Here is a 20,149-nt window from a genome sequence, read left to right on the forward strand (position 1 = left end):
ATTTTAATTAACCCCTTAAAAACGTTCTCTAAATAACCCCGAAACTAATAGTCCTAGTATTCCTAGCCGAGCTTTTATTAAATACCGATACTTTAAAGAGAATTACTCGCTTAAAATCGAAAACCGAAGCTAAGCGATAATAAATCGAAACCTAGAGAAACTTTACTCGAAAAAACTATTAGATACGGATAAACTATTATAATATATTTTTAAAATAATATAAATATAAATAAAAAAAGCTAAAAAAAACCGCCGAGAACCTAGTTTTTATTATAAATAAATTTAAAGCGGAGTTATATTTAAAAATCGACATTTTAGCTTAACGACTAAAAAAGCTAAGTAACTTTAATAAACTATCGGTCCGAGAAGTCTAAAAAAAGATTATCGATAATTACTAGGCGGTAGTTAAAGTAAGCCCTTATATTATAACCGAGTTAAAATTATAGGTTACCCGATAGGAAAACGTAATAATTAAAGTTAAAGCCTAAAATTTTTTAATAGTTATAGGAAAAGCTTAGCTTAACGAAACTACCCGAATTATTATTAAAAAACTTCCGATATTTAATTAGCTTTTAATTTAAAAAAATATAAAAAGGGAAAATATAACTTTTTAAGAAATAGTTACGCGAGTTAAAAATTCCCTAATAATTAATAAAACTAATAAAAAAACCTTATCGACTCGAGTAACTTTCGATACACGATTCGAAAGCCGACGAGGACGAAACGACGAACCGCGAAAATATAAAAAATAAGGCCCGAGCTATAAAAGCGGAAATAAAAGCCGTACTCGAAAAAAAAAGTGTTTTACATATAAAAGTAAATACTTTCCCTCGTCGTATTAATTAATTTTCGGGGTTTTTAAAAATAAAAGTATACATTTAAATAAAAAAAGGGAGTTTAATACTAATATAAAAAATGAGGGCTTTAAAAAGAATAGAGGTAATAAAAACCGTTAACGGTTAAATTAAAGGTTAACGGTACGAAGAGAATATTAAAAATAAAAGTAGTAGTATAATAAACGGGATAATAATTAACGTATTTATGAAAGGTGCACGAATTTAGGTGGTAACGATGGGTAAGGGGTAATAAAAGGATAAAGTTAACGTTTATCCTTTTATATTTCTAAGGGGCCTAAGTTTCTATATATATAAGGCGGCGGAGTAGAACCGGAACCGGTACGTAAGCGCCCCGTTTTTTTTCCTTTTATTATAATTATTCCCCTTTTTAAGCAGGCGTTCCGACTACGTAAGCGGCTTTATTTACGCGGTTCGTTTATTTTAACGAAAGTTTAATTAATAAAGAGTTTCGTGGTAAATTATAGAGTAATAAGGTAAAAGTGAGAGGTAAATAAAAAATAAATAAGGGGCGCGGGCGCCGAGGCGTTTATATTTAAGGTGTTTTTCGGAATATAAATAAACTTATAAGATTATTAAACCTACGCTTAATATTTTTTTTATAACGTCGATTATAACTTTTTTTTATAATTATTAATATTACGGTTTCTTTTTCGTATTTTAATACTTTTACGTTTATTACCTTATCGTAATCCCTTTAATACCTTTCTACCTATTATAACTGCCGCTCGTCACCGAATTAATCTATTAAGCAGCTATAACGGCGTTTTTATTACTACCGCGGCCGATTAGGCCTACTACCTATACGTTTCGTTTTAAACGGTTAACTATAAACCTTTTAAAGGCGAGTTACCGGAGTTTAGCTACGTTTTTAATAACCCGCGCTCTTTATTATATAATTAAATATATTCGAAGCTCGGCTATATTAATGGTAATAAAATTTATAAGGCCGTAAATATACGTAATTTCTTCGATATTAATAGTATTTCGTTAACGTTTTATAATAAGTTCCTAGCGTTTTTATAAACGATTTTAATATCGTCGGCACTATTTTTTTAAGCTTAACCGAATACTTTTAAAAGGTAAATAACGTCGATAAGTACGTTTTTTTTAACCCTTCGTTACGAGGCGGGCAGTATTCTTTGCCGTTTTATTATTATTTTTACCTGTATAATTAAAGTTTATAAAGCCGAATTTAGCATTAGCGGCTCGAAAAAAACCGTTAAAATAAATAAAAACTCTCGGCTATTTTCTTTATAGTTACCGCGGGTGCTTAACGAATTTATCCTAAATAAAAAAGGCTTAATCGATTACCGTTAAAAGTGCCTCGCCCGCGAAGATATTTTATGTAAATGTTTTTAACCTAGCGCCCTTAACGCCGTAAATCTAAGGATTTTTTTTTTTATATTATATAGTTTCGTTAACGTTTTTTTAAATTATCGACGAGTTTATAATTATCGAAGCTTTTATTTAATTTCGTTTATTACCTCGCGACCGTAGCTTCGTTATTTAATATATAACTTTTAGCTTTACTCGGAAACGTATCGTCGCCTTTTTTACCCGTATTAACGATAACGTCGTTAATAAATAGGCCGATTATCTTAAAAATCGTTTAGGACCCGTAAGTTTAGTTTTTTAAACGAAAGTTTCGTTTTTATTTCGGCCGCGTTTTTTTTATTAAATATATAGTTTAATCGGCGTAATACGAGACTTTATAGCCTATTAAAAAGGCGTAAATATAATTACCGTTTAAGCGAATAAGTTCGATTTTTACCGGGGCCCGGTTTCGGCCGTATTTTTATAATTATTAATTAATAACTTATTAAAGTTTTTAAGTCGTTTCGGTTTTTTATTATAACTTTTTTTAAGCTTGTTTTTTTTTTCGTAATTAATTAATTAATGTGTGCCCTTTTTTCGTATTACGCGACTTTCGCCGGCGCGTTTTTTAAGTTTTCAGCCGGTTTTTACTAGTTATATTCGGACGGCCAGCTTTTCTACTTTACCAGGTAGTATATCTAGTCTTCCTATTTTATTTTATCTCGTATTTTTTTATCTCCTACTTTTCGTTAACCTCTAGTTTCGGCATCGAGAGCGCTTTATCGGCCCTCGCCGTCTATAGCTTTAACAGTTAAATAAAGAAAACGTTATAAAGCCGGGTATACTTCTCGGGCAGGGCTAGTTAATAAATAAAGGTTCCGATACGCTTTAAAACCTTAAAAGGTTCGACGAACTTAAGGGCTAGTTTCCGGTTTTAAACCTTTAGGTTTTTAATAAATAAGCTTATTATTTAACTTACGCTTAAAATTAACGGCTTATAGTAAAAGTTATAATACTTCGCTTATCCTTCGGTCGCTTTTCGTTATCTCTCTTTTATTCCCGCCCGTAATTCTTATAGTTTTAATAACCGGTTTTTTACCGTAGGGGCCCTTTTAAAAAAAAGTCGTTTTCGATAAATATTCGGAAATCTAGCTGGTAACCGTAAATTACCTCGAAAAGAGAGAGGCTTATCGATAAGTTAACGGCTAAGTTAATTACGAAAAAAGCAGTGTATAATAAGTTCGATTATAATTTTAATTATTCCGCTGCGTAATAGTATAAATAAGTTTTAATAACCTAGTTTATACGCTTTATTTATTCGTCGGTTTATAGGTGAAACGTTATCGAATACTTTAGTTTTACCTTATTTTTGTAGTTTAACTCGGATTAAAAGGCGTTAATAAAAATAGCTCCCCGGTTCGAGAATAGTCTTTTTAAGCTTTTAAACTAGCACTTTATTTTTTTATAAAAGAGTTAAGCTAGTTTTACGGCGTTAATAAAAGTTATTACTAGGAAAAAAAGGATAGTTTAATATATTAGTTTATTATTATAAGGATAACGTTAATAGCTTTTTTATAATAAAAGGATTTCGGTAAGCCGGTAATAAAGTTTATACTATACTTTTTTAAAGCGATTTAGTTACGGTAACGACGCGAGCTTACCGTAAAATCGATAATGTTTCGTTTTCGAGCCGAGGTATACCGAACAGTTTTTTATGTATTCCGTTACGTCGCTTCGTAATTCGGGCTAATAAAATTTCTTTTTTAAAAACTATATTATTCGGTCGCGTTCGAAATAATTATTAAGCGGGTCGTTATAATAAACCTATAATAGCTACGCCCGTAACGCTGTTTATTTTAATACGTAAGCTTTTTTTTTAAAGTATACTAAGCTTTTTTTTTATAATCGATTAATCGCGGTTCGAACTAATTTCGGCCGCGGATTACGTTTTACTTTTTTAATAAGCTTCGTTCCGTTTTTAAGCTCGTATAATGAAAATTTTTAAATTTATACTAATCTAGTTTATTAAAAGGTTTTTTTTTAAACAAACCCTTTTATTTTTCGCCGGGATATTACTTACGATAAAATTATACGTTCCCCAGTATTTCGCGTTCTATATATCGTTTAAACTAATACCCGTAATTTATCTCTTAAAAGTATAATATTCACTATTAATTTTCGTTTTAACGTCGATAATAATATTAAATTGTTTTCTATATCGGCGATATAATTAAGTCGTTTCGATAAACTATTAACCGGGTTATTTTTTCTCGGCCGGTATATAATCGTAAAATTAAAAGGAATTAAATATATATATTATCGTGCTTAACGATTATTTAATTTTTCGTTTTTTATAAAGTTTTATAAGTTCTTATAATCCGATAATACTTTAATAGCGTGCTTTACCCTTTTTAAATAATATCTCTAGTGTTTAAAGTACGAAACGATCGCTAATATTTTTTAATTTAAGGTTCTATAGTTTAATTTTAGCCCCGAAAATTTTTTGGAGAAAAAGGAGATCGGGTGCCAAAGTTTTCCGTTACTTTTTTAAGAAAAGGTTCCGGCTATTACGAACCGAGAGGCGTTTATTTCGAGCTTTACCGGCTTTTCGGGGTTAAAATAGGCTAGTAATAGAGCTAATTAAAAGGACTATTTTAAGTATTTAAAGGTTTACTCCGCGGCGTTATTTAGCGGGAATAAACTTTCGTTCTTTTTAGGGTTACGCTTTTTTAGGAGTTTTATTAAAAGGGTAGCGATTCCCGAATATTTTTTTATAAATCGCCGGTAAAAGTTGTAAAAGTTTAAAAAGATTTATAGGTTATAAACGGAGTTTAATATAAGTTATTTTCGAATAGTATTTACTCGTAACGAGTTTATCGATATTTTTTTTATAAAGGTTCGATACTTTAAGAATTCGAGCGAGCTTTAAAAAAATTAGTATTTAGCGCGCTTAGCGTATAAGTTTACTTGTATTAGTTTTTTAACGATTTATCGTACGTGTTTTTCGTGGGTTTTTTTATCGGTAAAATAAATTAAAATATTATTTAAGTATACTATATAGCACGTGTCGATTAATTCCCCGAGGTACTACGAAATATAGTATTGAAACGTAATTAAGGCGTTAATAAAGCCTATAGCTATTATTAAGAACTCGTAGTGGCCGTATTAAATACGGAACGCGGTTTTTTATTTATCCCTTAATTTAATACGAATACGGTAATACGTATCTTTTAAATCGATTTTAAAAAAAATTTTAATTGCGAGATTCTGTTTAATATTTCCGAAATAAGGGGTAAAGTATAACGATTCTTAATCGTGATTTTATTAAAGCTTTTATAGTTCACGTATAACCGTAGCGTCTCGTCTTTTTAAGAACGAAAAGGATAGGGGCCCCGGTTAAGCTTTAAGACTCGCGGATTTTCCCTTTTTTTTTATTTTATTTAGCTATTCGCGTAGGGCCTTTAATTCGGAGTACGATAACGGGTAAATAAGTTTATAAAGGGGTTCCGTGCCCGGTTTAAAATCGATAATATAATTTATTAATCGATTAAACGGGAAGATATCGCACTTTTTCGTATTAAAAAAATAGTAAGTTCGTTAAGGCATTACGAAAAAGGCGCGTCGAAAGAACGACTAGCGATTTTTAGCGTTTTTTTTTTCTATATATCTTTTTTTAAAGATACCACGGCGTAGTATTAAGCTCGGCTTTTATAAGCGCGATAAAATACTTAAAGTGTAAAGAGTTAAACCCGCGTTATATTAATAGAGAATTATTAGCGGTTTAATTCCGTATTAAATATTATTCGTAATATTTATATAGCTTTATAAAATAAAAAAATGGGGGCGCCGGTATATCGGGGGTCCCGGTTAATCGTAACGTAAAACCGGTAAACTTTTTAAGTTGCTTTTCGGAAATTAATAATATTAAACTTTACTTAATAAATATTATACGTAAGGATATATAATTTATTAATCGATATAATTAATATTACGCGGAATAGAGCTCGAGGTAATTTAGTTTTTTCGACGAAAGTATAACTAACTATATTTATTTTTAAATAAGTATTTAAATTAATAAATATATAAACCGGGGTAAAGCGCGATAATAGGGTAATAATTATAATAAGGGTTCGCAAGGTTTTAAATACCTTTACGATTAGACTAGTGGTTAGGGAGGGTACTTTTTCGTTTAAAACCTGCGGCTATTTCCCGATATATACTATATTAACGCTATATCCGGGGCTATATACTTATTAACGTAATAACTTTTTTTCTCGTATTGATAATAAGTAATTTAGTTTAAATTAAAACGATTCGTAGTATTATTAAATAAGGGTTATATATTACCCGGGTAAAACGGTAGGGTAATAATATTTTACCGAGTTTTAAAAGGGTTTATTTTACGTTATTTAAGGCTTTTTTTTTAAACTCGGTGGCGTTTTCCTCGTTTCGAGACCGTTTCCTTAAGGTTAGCCTGGTTTAGCTATAGGGTTTTTCGTTTTTTATAAAAACGGAAAGGATTTCCTATCGTCGTTTTATAAGGTTAATTATGTTATTACGCTAATTCGAGAGGTTATCGTAGTAACTTATAATATTTTAACGTAAGGATAAAAAGAGTTTTTCGAAAAAATAATGTGTACGTTTTTTATCGGAGCGTAAATATATTTAGCTTTTTAAGGACAATAAATATTTATAAAACTACCTCGGATTTTAACGTAAAAGCTAATAAGCTTTTTTTAATTATAAACTAATTATAACGTTTTCGTTAACGGGGTTTTAAATTATTAATTTCGTTTAAGTCCGGAAGGTTTTTTAGTTATTTTATAACTGTTTCGCCTGGTTTTTTATGAAAATTTTTATTTTAAGCTAGAACTATTGTTTTATTTTTAACGTTATTTAATTACGGGCGTATAAGATGCGCGTACGCGAGCGTCGATATAGTTTTAGTGCCGCCTCGTAAATTATCCCTAATTCTTTAATTTAGCCCTTTTACTACGCTCGTGTAAAAATTAAGCTTAACTGCTCGTAACGAAATTTAATAGGCTTACTAAGTTCTATGTCTAAGTCGTTAATCGATAAGGCCCCCTTCGCGTTATCGTTAAAGTAATTTAAGCTTTAATCGCGCTTATCGGGTACCGAAAAGGTATCGCTGCCGCTATTTAAAGGTAATAAAAGCGAAAAAAGGTTTTTATTATTCCCCGCGTAATTAAAACGTGGTCGTTAATTATTAAGTTTTTTAAAACGTTATTTAAACGAAGTACGGCTCGTTATAAACTGTTTTATTTCTTTTCGTAAACGTGTCCGAGAAGATTCGGAAGGAAACTTTTTTAGTCCCGTAGTGCTCGAGGCTTTAACTATAACGTCGTTTATAAGCTTAAAGGGATCTTTTTTTGTAATAAATTCGGGGCGTCCCCGAGGTTTTTTTTACCCGGGTTTAAGTCGAAAAGGGCGCGCTTTATAAGGGCTTTATTTTTTTTTTTCGAGGTCGATATCGTTACTAAGTAAATTATTATAAAATCGTTAAAATTATGAAAGGTGTACGAATCTAGGTGGTAATAATAGGTAAGGGGTGGTAAAAAAATAAAGCTAACGCTTATCCTTTTATATTTCTAAAGGGCCTAGGTTTTTATATATATAAGGCGGCGGAGTAGAGCCGGAACCGGTACATAAGCGCCCCGTTCCTTCTGCTCTTATTATAGTATCGTACGTACTCGGTAACTATGCTTTAAAAAAAGCAGCTATTTTAAATTTAGGGTTCTCCTTTTACGTTTTTTATAATTATACGAAGTTTCGAAACTTCCGCCAGGCGGAACTAACCGACTACCTAATAATCGGAGACTTAAAATACCGGATTTAAAGATAGGGTACGGTAACCCTATTATTAAAAAATAAGCGGGTAATTATACCTTTTAAGTTAAAAAAATTATATACTATAAAAACTTTAATATAAATATTATATCGTAGGATTATTTAAAAAAGGAAGGGTATTTTTAAGATACCGAGAAAGATATTTTAATTAAAAAAAAGATAGTAAAAAGAGTATTTCGGGGCGAATAATTATTTATACATTAATAATAAAATATAGGTAGCGGGTATTAAAAAAAAGTATACGCCGATTAAGCCTAAAAGTTTAACGATGGCACTATAGCGATAAAACGTTAAGTTTAAAGAATTTACGGCTACGTTAAAGAATTTATAGTATAAAAGGCTAAGGTATTATAACTTCGAAACTATTAATTATTTAAAGGACTGTATAAAAAGCGCGAAACCGATATCCCGTACGCCGCCGATTAAAAATTACGCTAATTACGTTTTTTAAAAATAAAAAAGATAGTTTTTAAGAGAAGTTAAAATTATCGATATATAGTACTTTTTAAAAAAGTTTATATAAATTAGGTAAATATAACGGATAATATATTCGGTTTCCGAAAAGTTATAATCGTAATATACGAGGCTACGTTATACGTATTAATATACGTAGCGAAAAACGCGGGAATTAAAAACATCGTTAAAAACTTAAATAAAGCGGTTTAATTTTTAAAAGTACGGTACCGATTATACGTCGATAAAATTAAGTTAAACGGAAAGTTTTTAAAATTAAATATAGCGTAAAAGCTAGTATAACGAAAGAAAATTACTATCGAAATAAGTTCCCTTTATACCCACGATTTAAATAGCGTAGCCGAACGAATAATAAAGGTACTATTTATTAAGGCTAAAACGATAAGGTTAAAAACTAAGCTTTTATATACGCTATAGTCGAAAATACTCTAGGCTATAGTATATTTTTATAATAAAATACCTAAGCGAAATATTAAAATTAGGGGGGTAAATAACCCTTTAGGCGGAAATAAATATATATATTTATCGGAGGGATAATATTTTAAGTTCGATCCGCCCGTTTAATAAATATTTAAAAGTATATAACTATCGAACTTATTTTTTAACCGAAGATTATTAAGAATAAATAATATTTAAACGGTAAAAGCTAAATTCAAAAGTTAGTTTAGGGTATTTAGTTAAATACGAATTAATGAACGTCTAGTGAATCTAAATACCGTAAAAACGTACTATAATAGTAGTATAAAATATAATATTTAACGAAAAATAAGTTTATTATTTATAAACTAAATCCTTATTAATCCTATTAACGGAAAAAGTAAAAACTTTATAGATAATACTGAAATCCCGGATAGAATTTTAAAAAATAAGCTAATTTTTAAGCGAAAAATAGAAAAAAAAGATTTTTTATATACCTCACTCGGGTTTACCCCGTTAAAAAAAGGTTTTTTATCGGTAGAAAAACCCTAGGGGTTTAAACTTTAATAGAAAATCGGGTAGCAACCGAAAATAAATAGGTTAATAACGAGTTATTTAAAAATTTAAATAGCGCTACTACTTATTTAACGGTTCCCTTAAAAATAAATCTTAAGGAAAAGATTTAAAATGCTTTTAGTATATTAGGCCTTATTTATATATATAACTATTTTTATATTAATACTAAGAGAGATCCCTACGAAAATAAAAGGGTAGGAGATATAGTAAATAAAAAGGCGGGAGGATCGGTAACTAGTTTACCGTACTGTAAAAAATACCTTTATAAGCTAATAAGAAATCGAGCTAAAAAAGTATAAAAGGAAACGCTATACGCTAAAATAGAAGTAATACTTTTAAGGTTATATACGATATAAATAGTATCTTTTATATTAAAAGACTTAGCCCCCGGTTAAAAGCTAGCCCACGAGTAGATATAGAAAAGATTTACTAATTAAAGCGTATAATAAATAGCGTTTTTAAACTTAAACGGCGTATACAAAGATATAAAAATAAGCTAGCCCCTCCTCCGGCCTTATATAAACTCCTGCTTACATATAATATAAGAAATTAATTCCTTAAAGCGATTAAAACGCACTTAAAAAAGTACTATAAATAATATCGTAAATAAAGATTAAAAAAAGAGGATATCTCGGAAAGAGCTTAAATCCTAAGGTATAAATAAGTATTTATTTATAAAATAAACAAGGATAAATTCTTAATTAAATATAAAGCTCGACTAATTATTTTAAAAAACGAATAAGAAATCACTACCGAAAAAACGAAAATAACGACGCTAATAAGCAGCTCGTTTAAAACTCTAATAGCGTTAATAATTAAAGGAGATTTAAATACGATTTAATTTAATATAATTAACGCTTTCGTATATATATTATTAAATAAAGAGGTAACGTGGTTTATCACTACACGACGTATATTATTTAGCGACGCACTTTAATTTAATTTTAATATAATTAAACTTTAACGCGTAATACTTTTATAATTATAATGTTTAATTAATCTTAAAAAAATCGGATAGTTTTAATAATTTAAGCGATACGAAACGAATCGAATTAAATAAATTAAAGAGTAATAATAAAAGCTTATAATATACCCGAATTAATTTTACGTTATCGAATTTATAGCCGAATTTTAAAACGTGAAATCCGATCGAAACGATATAAAATAAATTTAATTAAAAAAGAGGTATTTCGTAAATATATAATTAATTTAAATATTTAAGGGATACTTCCCGATTTCGTTAGTATAAAAAATATAGTTAATTTTTTTACCGCGTCGCGCGGCGGCGACTATATCGATAAGTATTAAGTTAAGCGTTTTATTAACCGTAATCCGGACTTAAAAACTAAAATAAATCGTCGGTACGATTATTAGAGGGCTTTTTACGAAAATTTTAAAGTTATTTCTGCTTAGTTTACGTTAATTGTAAATATAAAAGCGAAATACGGGATTATTAACGAAGATATTTAGAATTTCGACGAAACCGGCTTTATAATAAATATAATCGGGTTAATACTCGTTATAATACGCGCTAAGCGGCGTAGAAAAGCGAAATCGGTTTAATTTAATAATCGGGAATAGGTAACGGCGATTAAATATATTAATTCGTAGGGCTAGTATATTCTGCCGTTTTTAATCGTTTAAAGTTAATATTATTTCGTGAATTAATTCCGCGAAACTAATTTACCGAGTAATTAAATAATTAGGCCGATTTTTAATAATTAAATTAATAACGAAACAGGCTTAAATTAAATTAAATATTTCGATAAACATATTAAATCGTAAACGAAAAGTCGTTACCGCCTCTTAATTCTCGACGGCTACGAGAGCTATATTTCGGCCGAATTCGAGGTATATTATTAAAATAACGATATTATTATTATTAATATATTTTCTTATTTATCGTATTTATTTTAATTTTTCGATATAGTACTTTATTCGCCTTTAAAGCGTGTTTATTCGAAAGAAATCGAGCTATTTATTAAGGCTTTTATAAACTATATTACTAAGTTTAAGTTTTTTATTACTTTTAAAGCCGCGTATTTTACTGTTTTTACGGAAACTAATATTAAATCTAGATTTAACGTATTTAGTTTAATACCTTATAACCTTAACGAGGTAATTAGTAAGCTGAATATGCGTTTCTAGACGCTTACACTTAACTTATCCTGTCTAAGGACAGCTAGTATTTACGACCCTTAAACGCTATTTAACCCTTAATAAATAATTAAGCATTTTACTTATATTAAAAAAAGGGTGTTTACCTATTAAAGAAGCTTTTTAACGCCGATTTTAAATACGATAAACTAAATAGTGAAAGGTATAATTAAAATAGCTTATAAAATAACCTTTATACGCGATAAAATATATATATTAAAAGAGGCTAATTTAGCACTTTTTAAGCGTCGAAAAGTTAAAAAGTCGCGAGTTTAATTTAAAAAAGCCTTTATTATTAAGGAATTTTAGTAGCTATAAAATAAAAAGGTAAAAAAGAAGCGTTTAGCGCCCGATAAAAGTAAAAATAAGGGTTTATTAAAGCGAAAAGCGACCGGTAAAAAGCGTTAACGTGGTTTATCACTACGCGACGCATATCACTTAGCGACGCACCTTTTCTATTTCTCGACCCTTTTATATAAATTAATTTAATTATAACGCTTAAAATTAATTAAAACTACTCGTTATTCGATTCCTCGCTTAATTTTATATCTTTTTTACATACTCGCGCATTATAACCTATTTCGCCGCAAATATTACAACGCCTTCCACCGGTCGCCCTCCGTTTCGATAAACCCCTATTTTTATTTTTATTAAGCGTTGAACGCTTTTTTTTTACCTTTTCGTCCTATAGCTGCTAAGATTTTTTAATAATAAGGGCTTTTTTAAGCTAAACTCGCGATTTTTTAGTTTTTCGGCGCTTAGAAAGTGCTAAATTAGCTTCTTTTAATATATATATTTTATCGCGTATAAGGGTTATTTTATAAGTTATTTTAATTATACTTTTCGCTATTTAATTTATCGTATTTAAAATCGACGTCGGAAAGCTTTTTTAATAGGTAAATACCCTTTTTTTAATATAAATAGAGTACTTAATTATTTATTAAGGGTTAAACGGCGTTTAAAGGTCGTAGGTACTAGCCGTCCTTAAACGAAATAGGTTAAGTATAAATATCCGGAGACATATATTTAACTTATTAATTACCTCGTTAAGGTTATAAGGTATTAAACTAAATACGCTGAATTTAAATTTAATATTAGTTTCCGTAAAAACAGTAAAATACGTAGCTTTAAAAGCGATAAAAAATTCGAGCTTAGTAATATAATTTATAAAAGCCTTAATAAATAGCTCGATTTTTTCGAATAAGTACGCTTTAAAAACGAATAAAATATTATATCGAAAAGTTAAAGTAAATACGATAAGTAAGGAAATATATTAATAATAATAATATCGTTATCTTAATAATATATTTCGAATTCGGCCGAAATATAGCTCTCGTGGCCGTCGAGAATTAAAAAGCGGTAACGATTTTTCGTTTACGATTTAGTATGTTTATCGAAATACTTAATTTAATTTAAGCCTGTTTCGTTATTAATCTAATTATTAAAAGTCGGCTTAATTATTTAATCGCCTAGTAAATCGGTTTCGCGGGACTAATTCGCAAAGTAATATTAACTTTAAACGATTAAAAACGGCGGAATATACTAGCTTTATAAATTAATATATTTAATCGCCGTTACTTATTCCCGATTATTAAGCTGAACCGATTTCGCTTTTTTACGCCGCTCGGCGCGTATTACGATAAATATTAACCCGATTATACCTATTATAAAGCCGGTTTCGTCGAAATTTTAAATATTTTCGTTAATAATCCCGTATTTCGCCTTTATATTCACGATCAGCGTAAATTAAATAAAAATAACTTTAAAATCTTCGTAAAAAACCTTTTAATAATCGTACCGACGATTTATTTTAGTTTTTAAATCCGGGTTACGGTTAATAAAACGCTTAACCCAGTATTTATCGACGCGGTCGCCGCCGCGTAACGCGGTAAAAAAATTAGCTATATTTTTTATACTAGCGAAATCGAGAGGCATCCCTTAAATATTTAGATTAATTATATATTTACGAAGTATTTTTTTTTAATTAAATTTATTTTACGTCGTTTCGGTCGGATTTCGCGTTTTAAAGTTCGGCCGTAAATTCGATAGCGTAAAATTAATTCGGGTATATTATAAACTTTTATTATTACTTTTTAATTTATTTAATTCGGTCCGTTTCGTATCGCTTAAATTATTAAAACTATCCGATCTTTTTAAGATTAATTAGGCATTATAGTTATAGAAGTATTACGCGTTAAAGTTTAATTATATTAGAATTAAATTAAGGTGCGTCGCTAAGTAATATACGTCGCGTAGTGGTAAACCACGTTATAGTATTTACGGCGAGACAGGTTATAATGCGCGAATATGTAAAAAAGATATAAAATTAAGCGAGGAATTAAACAGCGAGTAGTTTTAATTAATTTTAAACGTTGTAATTAAATTAATTTATATAAAAGGGTCGAAAAGTGAAAAAGGTGCGTCGCTAAGTGATATGCGTCGCGTAGTGGTAAACCACGTTATATATAAAAACTTTTCTAAAAGTATTTAATTATAATTACTGAATAACGTACCGATTACGAAAAATATTTTATAGTTTAAAACGCTCCTTATTTCTATAATAAAAGCTAATTACTACGGTATTTAAAAAAAATAAGTTTATTACGATTCTATAAAAGTTATACGTAATAACGAAAAGTAAAGTTATTATATTTTTCTACGTTAACGATATTATTCTCGTTTTTTTTTAAAAAAAAGCGAGAAAAAGTAATTAAATATATCGAAATTATAAAGTAAAAAATTAACCTTATAAAGCTAAACCTCATTAAATAGTTTTTAAAAATTAATATAATAAAGGACCGGGCGCTTAAAAAACTTTAACTTTCTTAAAAAGCGTATATTAATAAGCTTATAACGGATTACGGTTTACCGGACTTAAAAAAATTATTAAGGATCCCGATATTTCCGGACATTAAAATAAATATAAATATAACGTATATACTAGGGGCCGAGTAAAAAAAAGATTCTAAGAAAAAGTAAGGTTATTGTTTTTCGTAGTTATTTCGATATAACTTAATATAGCGTTCGTAATTTCGAAATTAAAACGAATTAACTATAACCCCTTAAAAAACACGAAAAATACGCGAATAACGTAATCTATTACTTTAAAAAAACGGCGACATTAAGCTTTATATTTCAACGGTTAAAGCTTAATATTAAAAGTTTTATTAGTTATTCGGATATATTATTTACTAATAATTTAAATAAAAAGAGTTCTTAAGGGTACCTCTTTACGTTATTTAAAAAGCCGATTTCGTAAAAAGCTAATAAATAAATATCGTAATTACTTTAACGGTAAAGGCGGAATTATTAACGATTAGCTAAGTAATAAAAGAGATTATATATATAGTACGACTATTTTATACCTTAAATATTAAACTAAGTAGCCTTTTAAAAATTCGGTACGATAATAACACTACTATTAAACTTTTAATTTAAAGGGTAATTAAGCTTTAAACTAAGTTTCAATATATAAATATCTATTTATATTAATTAAAATAAAAAGTTTAACGAAAAGCGGTACGAGTAGATTAAGAATTAACGGTAATAATACCCGCGGACAGATTTACTAAGCTTTTCCTATATATTAAACATTAAGCCTTTTATAAGTAATTAAGTATAAAGAATATTAAGAAAAATTAAAATCGGAGGCCGAGGTATTTAAATAGCTGAATACGTAATTGGCGAATTAAAACTAAGTATAGGAAATAAACAGTATTTTAATAAAACGGGTATTAAAAAAACGGATAATAATTATACCCTTAGTATAAGTAATTTTAAATTTTAGCCTTTAAGCGAGCACTTTATAAGTATTATTAATCGATTAGAACTCTGAAATTTTAAATGTATAAAAAAACCGAGGGATTATAAATTAATGTTAGTTACCGGAAAACGTAAAAAAATCACTTAATTTAAAGAAATTAAATTAACCGAACGAAAATATTAACTTTTACTCGTTATTAAAATCCTTTTTAAAATTGTTAGCGGATTTATTGTTATTATTAGTAATATTATTTTATTAATTTTTAAAATTATTTTTAAACTTATTTTTATTACGGATAATAACCGCTTACTAATAAATTTAAGTTAAGCGAAAAAAAACGGTCGATCGAAGCGAAATATTTATTTTAAATTTACTCCGTAATAAAACGTTAGCGTTATAACTAAATACGGTTAATTTTAAAATTATAAGAAAAACGGCGTAACGTAATAGTTTCCCGGCGAAATTAATTAATACGGTAAGCTTCCTTATTAGTTTTACAGGTAACGATAATTTATTTTTTTAAGGCGGTAAAAATATCGGTAAACGAGGGTTTAAAAATAAACGTGGTACTAAATAAGGCGGCCGAAAACTAGGTAATATTAAAGGTCGAGCGACGGTTAATAATAATAAGTTTAAATATATTATAAATAAATAATTAAATAGGTTAAAAAAATATAAAGAAATATTTACCTTTTAAAATTTAAAGTACGAATTAAGCTAATTAATTTAAACGAGGTAAGAGTAGATCGATAAACGGATCGTAGAGTACGAATAGATTAACGAGTAAGGTCGGGGGTATAAATTAGTTTTTCGGTTTTAATATTAGTTTTATAGCGACGAATACGGTTATTAAAAAAATAGGCTCTGTTCTTATTATTTATAGAATTATAAGTAGCGAAAGTTTTAGCGAGATTAGTAGTACGAGCGTTTATTTTTACTAAGATTTAAAGGTTAAAGTTAAAAAGTAAGTAGGAAGCGACGAAGAAAGAGGATATAAACTTTAAAATAAACTAAGCCACGATCGACGTATTAAAAGCAGGGAGGATTTCTTAAAAAAAAGTTAATTACACTTAAAATATTACTTATTAACCTGAAGAATTTACTATTATCGGCCTAGTAATTAATACTTTAATCGATAAAGAGCGGATCGGCTATATCGATTAAGTAAGAGGCGTAAGGAAAAGGTAAATTCGGGATTACCTTAACGATAAATATAATAACGGATAATGCGATTTAAAAGTGTTAAAAATAATAATAAACTATAAAATCGAATTATAAGAGGAGGAAATAATAAAAACGCGCAGGTCTAGAAATAATTAATGAACGGTAGGTAATAATAGATAATAAAAAGAGTAAAAGAAGCTTACTAGAAACGAAAAGTTAAAAGTTAAAAAGTATATTATTAATAATAGTAAAAAAGGTTATTAAGAAAAGAAATAGGTAAAGGAAAAATAAATTAGTGGATAACGCGATTTAATTATTAATTAATAAAAGAATAAAAATAACGATTAAAAAAGTGGTAAAAGGAAAAGTCTATTAATATTTAAAATTAATACAGGTTCGATTAAACAGGTCCCTTTAAATAAATTAAAAGGACGACTAGCTATCGGTTAATAATAGATAAAAGGAACGAGTTAACAGGGTTAATAATAAAAAGAAAGATAAGGAAAGCGAAGGCTAATAGGATAAAATTAGCCTGGAACCTTAATCGATTAAAGGAAGAAAGGAAGGTCTAGTCTAGTAATAATTATCACTAACTTCGTCGGCGCTAGCTATCGCTAAGGGGGTGTATTAAATAATAGAGGTAGTTAATACAGTAACTAAGTGGATTAGCTACACATATACATAGACCACCTAGATTTAATAGAGCTCGGACTACGAATAAAAATAAGGTAAAATAGCTTTACCGAGCGTAGCCGAAGGAAAAATACCTAGAGGAATATAATATTTTATAGCACTGAATTTAAGACCTTATTATTTAATAAATTACTTATATTTATCGGGTTTACGCTAGAATAAACGAAGAACGCGCGTTTAATTAATAGGGAGTTTTATATAATACGCTTCTTTAAATTCGCGAAAGAAACGTTAATATTATTAATATTAAAATGTATTAATTTATAAGCTTATTTTACGCGTATATCGCGCTTTTTTAAGCCGGCGGCTATTTTAATTAATTACTTTATTTAATTGAAATTAAGTTTAATTTTATTTTTTAAAAAGGTAAGGTATTCGTAGGGCCTTTTAAAGCTTAATAAGTTTAATTTCTTTCGATAATATTATAATTATAATAATTTAAAAGGTAAAATTATAAATTATTACTTTATTATAAAAAACTAAAAAAATAGGGAAAAAAGGAAAAAGTTTAGCCTTATTAAGATAATTTCTTTATTTAAATAAATAAAGAAAAATTAAATAGCGCTTAAGTTATCTCTTATACGCCCTGCCCTATTTTAATTAATAAGGCTATTAAAGGCCTTTTCTTAAAGTGCGCTATAGTATAAAGCTTTATAAAGCCCTTAAGAAATTAAATTAATAGCTTTAAAATCGGTTAAACTATTTAATTAAAATTCGTCGATATAATTAATTAATTAATAAAAAAACGAAATAATATTAACTAACAGTTTTTCTTTTTTATTTAAAAAGGTCGAGTAAACACACTATTAAATTTTCGGCTAATATATAAAAAAGGGGCCGTTACCGGACGTATACTTCTAGCCCCTTTAAGAGAACGTGCGCGGCAAAAAGTTAAGCTGGCTGGCGAAACACAAACACATCTATAATTGCGACTCTTTCCAGACGCTGGAGAAGCCAAGCTCGCGTTCTCGCCTCCATCTTCAAACACACAATGTTCCGGTCCTCGCTGTCGCTCGCTCTTTTTGCCGGGATTCTATGCGGAGCGCTGGCGCAATGTCCGGCGTATGTGGACTACTCGACCCAGACGCATAGTCCCGCATCGTCCGGCAAGTATGCACTATCCTACATGAGGCCGGCGCCGGAATGCAGGACGTATAAGCTTTCCGAGGTCGAGCAGGCCATTAAAGATATGAGGTCAACAGTCACGGATCCGGACCTCTTCCGACTCTTTGAGAACACCTTCCCCAACACGCTTGATACGACCGTTTCTTGGAAGGGGTTCGCACGCGGGAACTCGAGCGAGGAGGTATGACGAAGTGTGCCATTGGCGGAAGACACCTACAATGCTACCCGACTGACAACTCGGCAGCTCACATTTATCGTGACGGGTGATATCACTGCCATGTGGTTGCGTGATAGCGCGAATCAACTGCGCAGCTACAAGTCACTTCTCCAGGCCAACAGCTCCACGGCGTCCCTGGCTTCTCTATACCGAGGCGCCATCAATTTGCAGTCGCGATACATCCTGACAAGTCCGTACTGCAATGCCTTCCAAGCCCCGGTAGAATCCAGACTAGCCCCTGAAGACAACGGCGCTGCGAAGACGGACCAAGTGGTGCCGCCATACGATGCGGCGTCCGTCTTCGAGTGTAAATACGAGTTGGATAGCCTATCGGCGTTCCTCCAGCTGTCGAGCGACTACTTTGAGAAGACGCAGGACCTGGACTTTTTCGGCAAGTACCAATGGGTGAATGCCATACGGACCCTCGTCAACGTCACCGAGGGACTCCGCGTGGGGACGTATGCCGACGACGGGCGCGTCAACGCGTCGCCCTACAAGTTCCAGCGCACCACGACGCGCGCCTCCGAGACGCTGATGAACGATGGGGCCGGCTCGCCCGTCCAGGCTGGGACCGGCCTCGTGCGCAGCGCGTTCCGGCCCTCGGACGACTCGACCATCTACCAGCTGTTCATCCCGGCGAACATGATGTTCTCGAGCTACCTCGGACGCTGTGCAGAGATCATGGCCAAGCTGGACGGCGCGCTGTCCAAGCAGATGAACGACCTGGCGGCCAGCGTGCGTGCCGGGATTGAAAAGCACGGCAAGACCAGCCTCGAGGGCTTCGGAGACGTCTACGCGTTCGAGGTGGACGGCTTCGGCTCGATGAACATGATGGACGATGCCAACGTGCCGAGCCTGCTAAGCGCGCCCATTATTGATTATATCAACGCGAGCGACACGACCTACCAAAACACTCGGCGGTTTGCCCTGAGCAAGTCGGACCCTTACTTCATGCACGGGCCAGTCATCAGTGGGTAAGTTTCACCATACCTTTTGTAACCTCCTGAAGAAAGAAGAAGAAAAAAAAAAGGATTGTGTGTCTCGTCTAACGGTGCGAGGGGGGTCACAGTGTTGGGGGACCGCACCAAGGACCCGGCAAGGCGTGGCCAATGTCGGTCATCGTCACACTTCTCAGCTCGGACGACGACGAGGAGATTGTGCAAGGCCTGCGCACGCTAGTGTCGTCTACCGACGGCCTCGGACTGATCCATGAATCCATCAACACGTTCGATGCGCACGACTATACCCGCCAATGGTTCTCGTGGGCCAACGGCTTGTTTGGGGAGTTGCTGCTGAAGCTGAAGGAGAGGAAGCCAGAGCTGCTCCGCACGAGCTTCCAATAATGGGGAGCAGGTAAGCAGAAGCCGGTCTAAACTAGATAGCCTCAAGCAGTATGAAGCAGTATAATATATATATATATATAGTAACGCCCATGTCTATTCTAATTAGACCTATTTTTGATAGTCGCGACAGCCAATTCCTAGGTGCTTTTACCCGTGATGGGCATGAACGAGTCCAATGCGA

At 31.2% G+C, this 20,149-nt stretch overlaps 1 protein-coding gene across 1 annotated transcript; it reads left to right on the forward strand.

Annotated features, from left to right (window-relative positions):
• Positions 1-18,274: 18,274 nt before the first annotated feature.
• Positions 18,275-19,968, forward strand: PG986_001386 (uncharacterized protein; the record flags this gene model as incomplete). The annotated part of the gene is made up of 3 exons (XM_066837608.1): positions 18,275-18,589; positions 18,653-19,599; positions 19,695-19,968. 3 exons carry the CDS (start codon positions 18,275-18,277, stop codon positions 19,966-19,968), a joined length of 1,536 nt encoding a protein of 511 aa, XP_066706501.1.
• Positions 19,969-20,149: the final 181 nt, after the last annotated feature.

The sequence above is a fragment of the Apiospora aurea genome, assembly GCF_038362705.1.
Source record: "Apiospora aurea strain CBS 24483 chromosome Unknown utg000001l_segment0_segment0, whole genome shotgun sequence".
Lineage (NCBI taxonomy): Eukaryota > Fungi > Ascomycota > Sordariomycetes > Amphisphaeriales > Apiosporaceae > Apiospora > Apiospora aurea.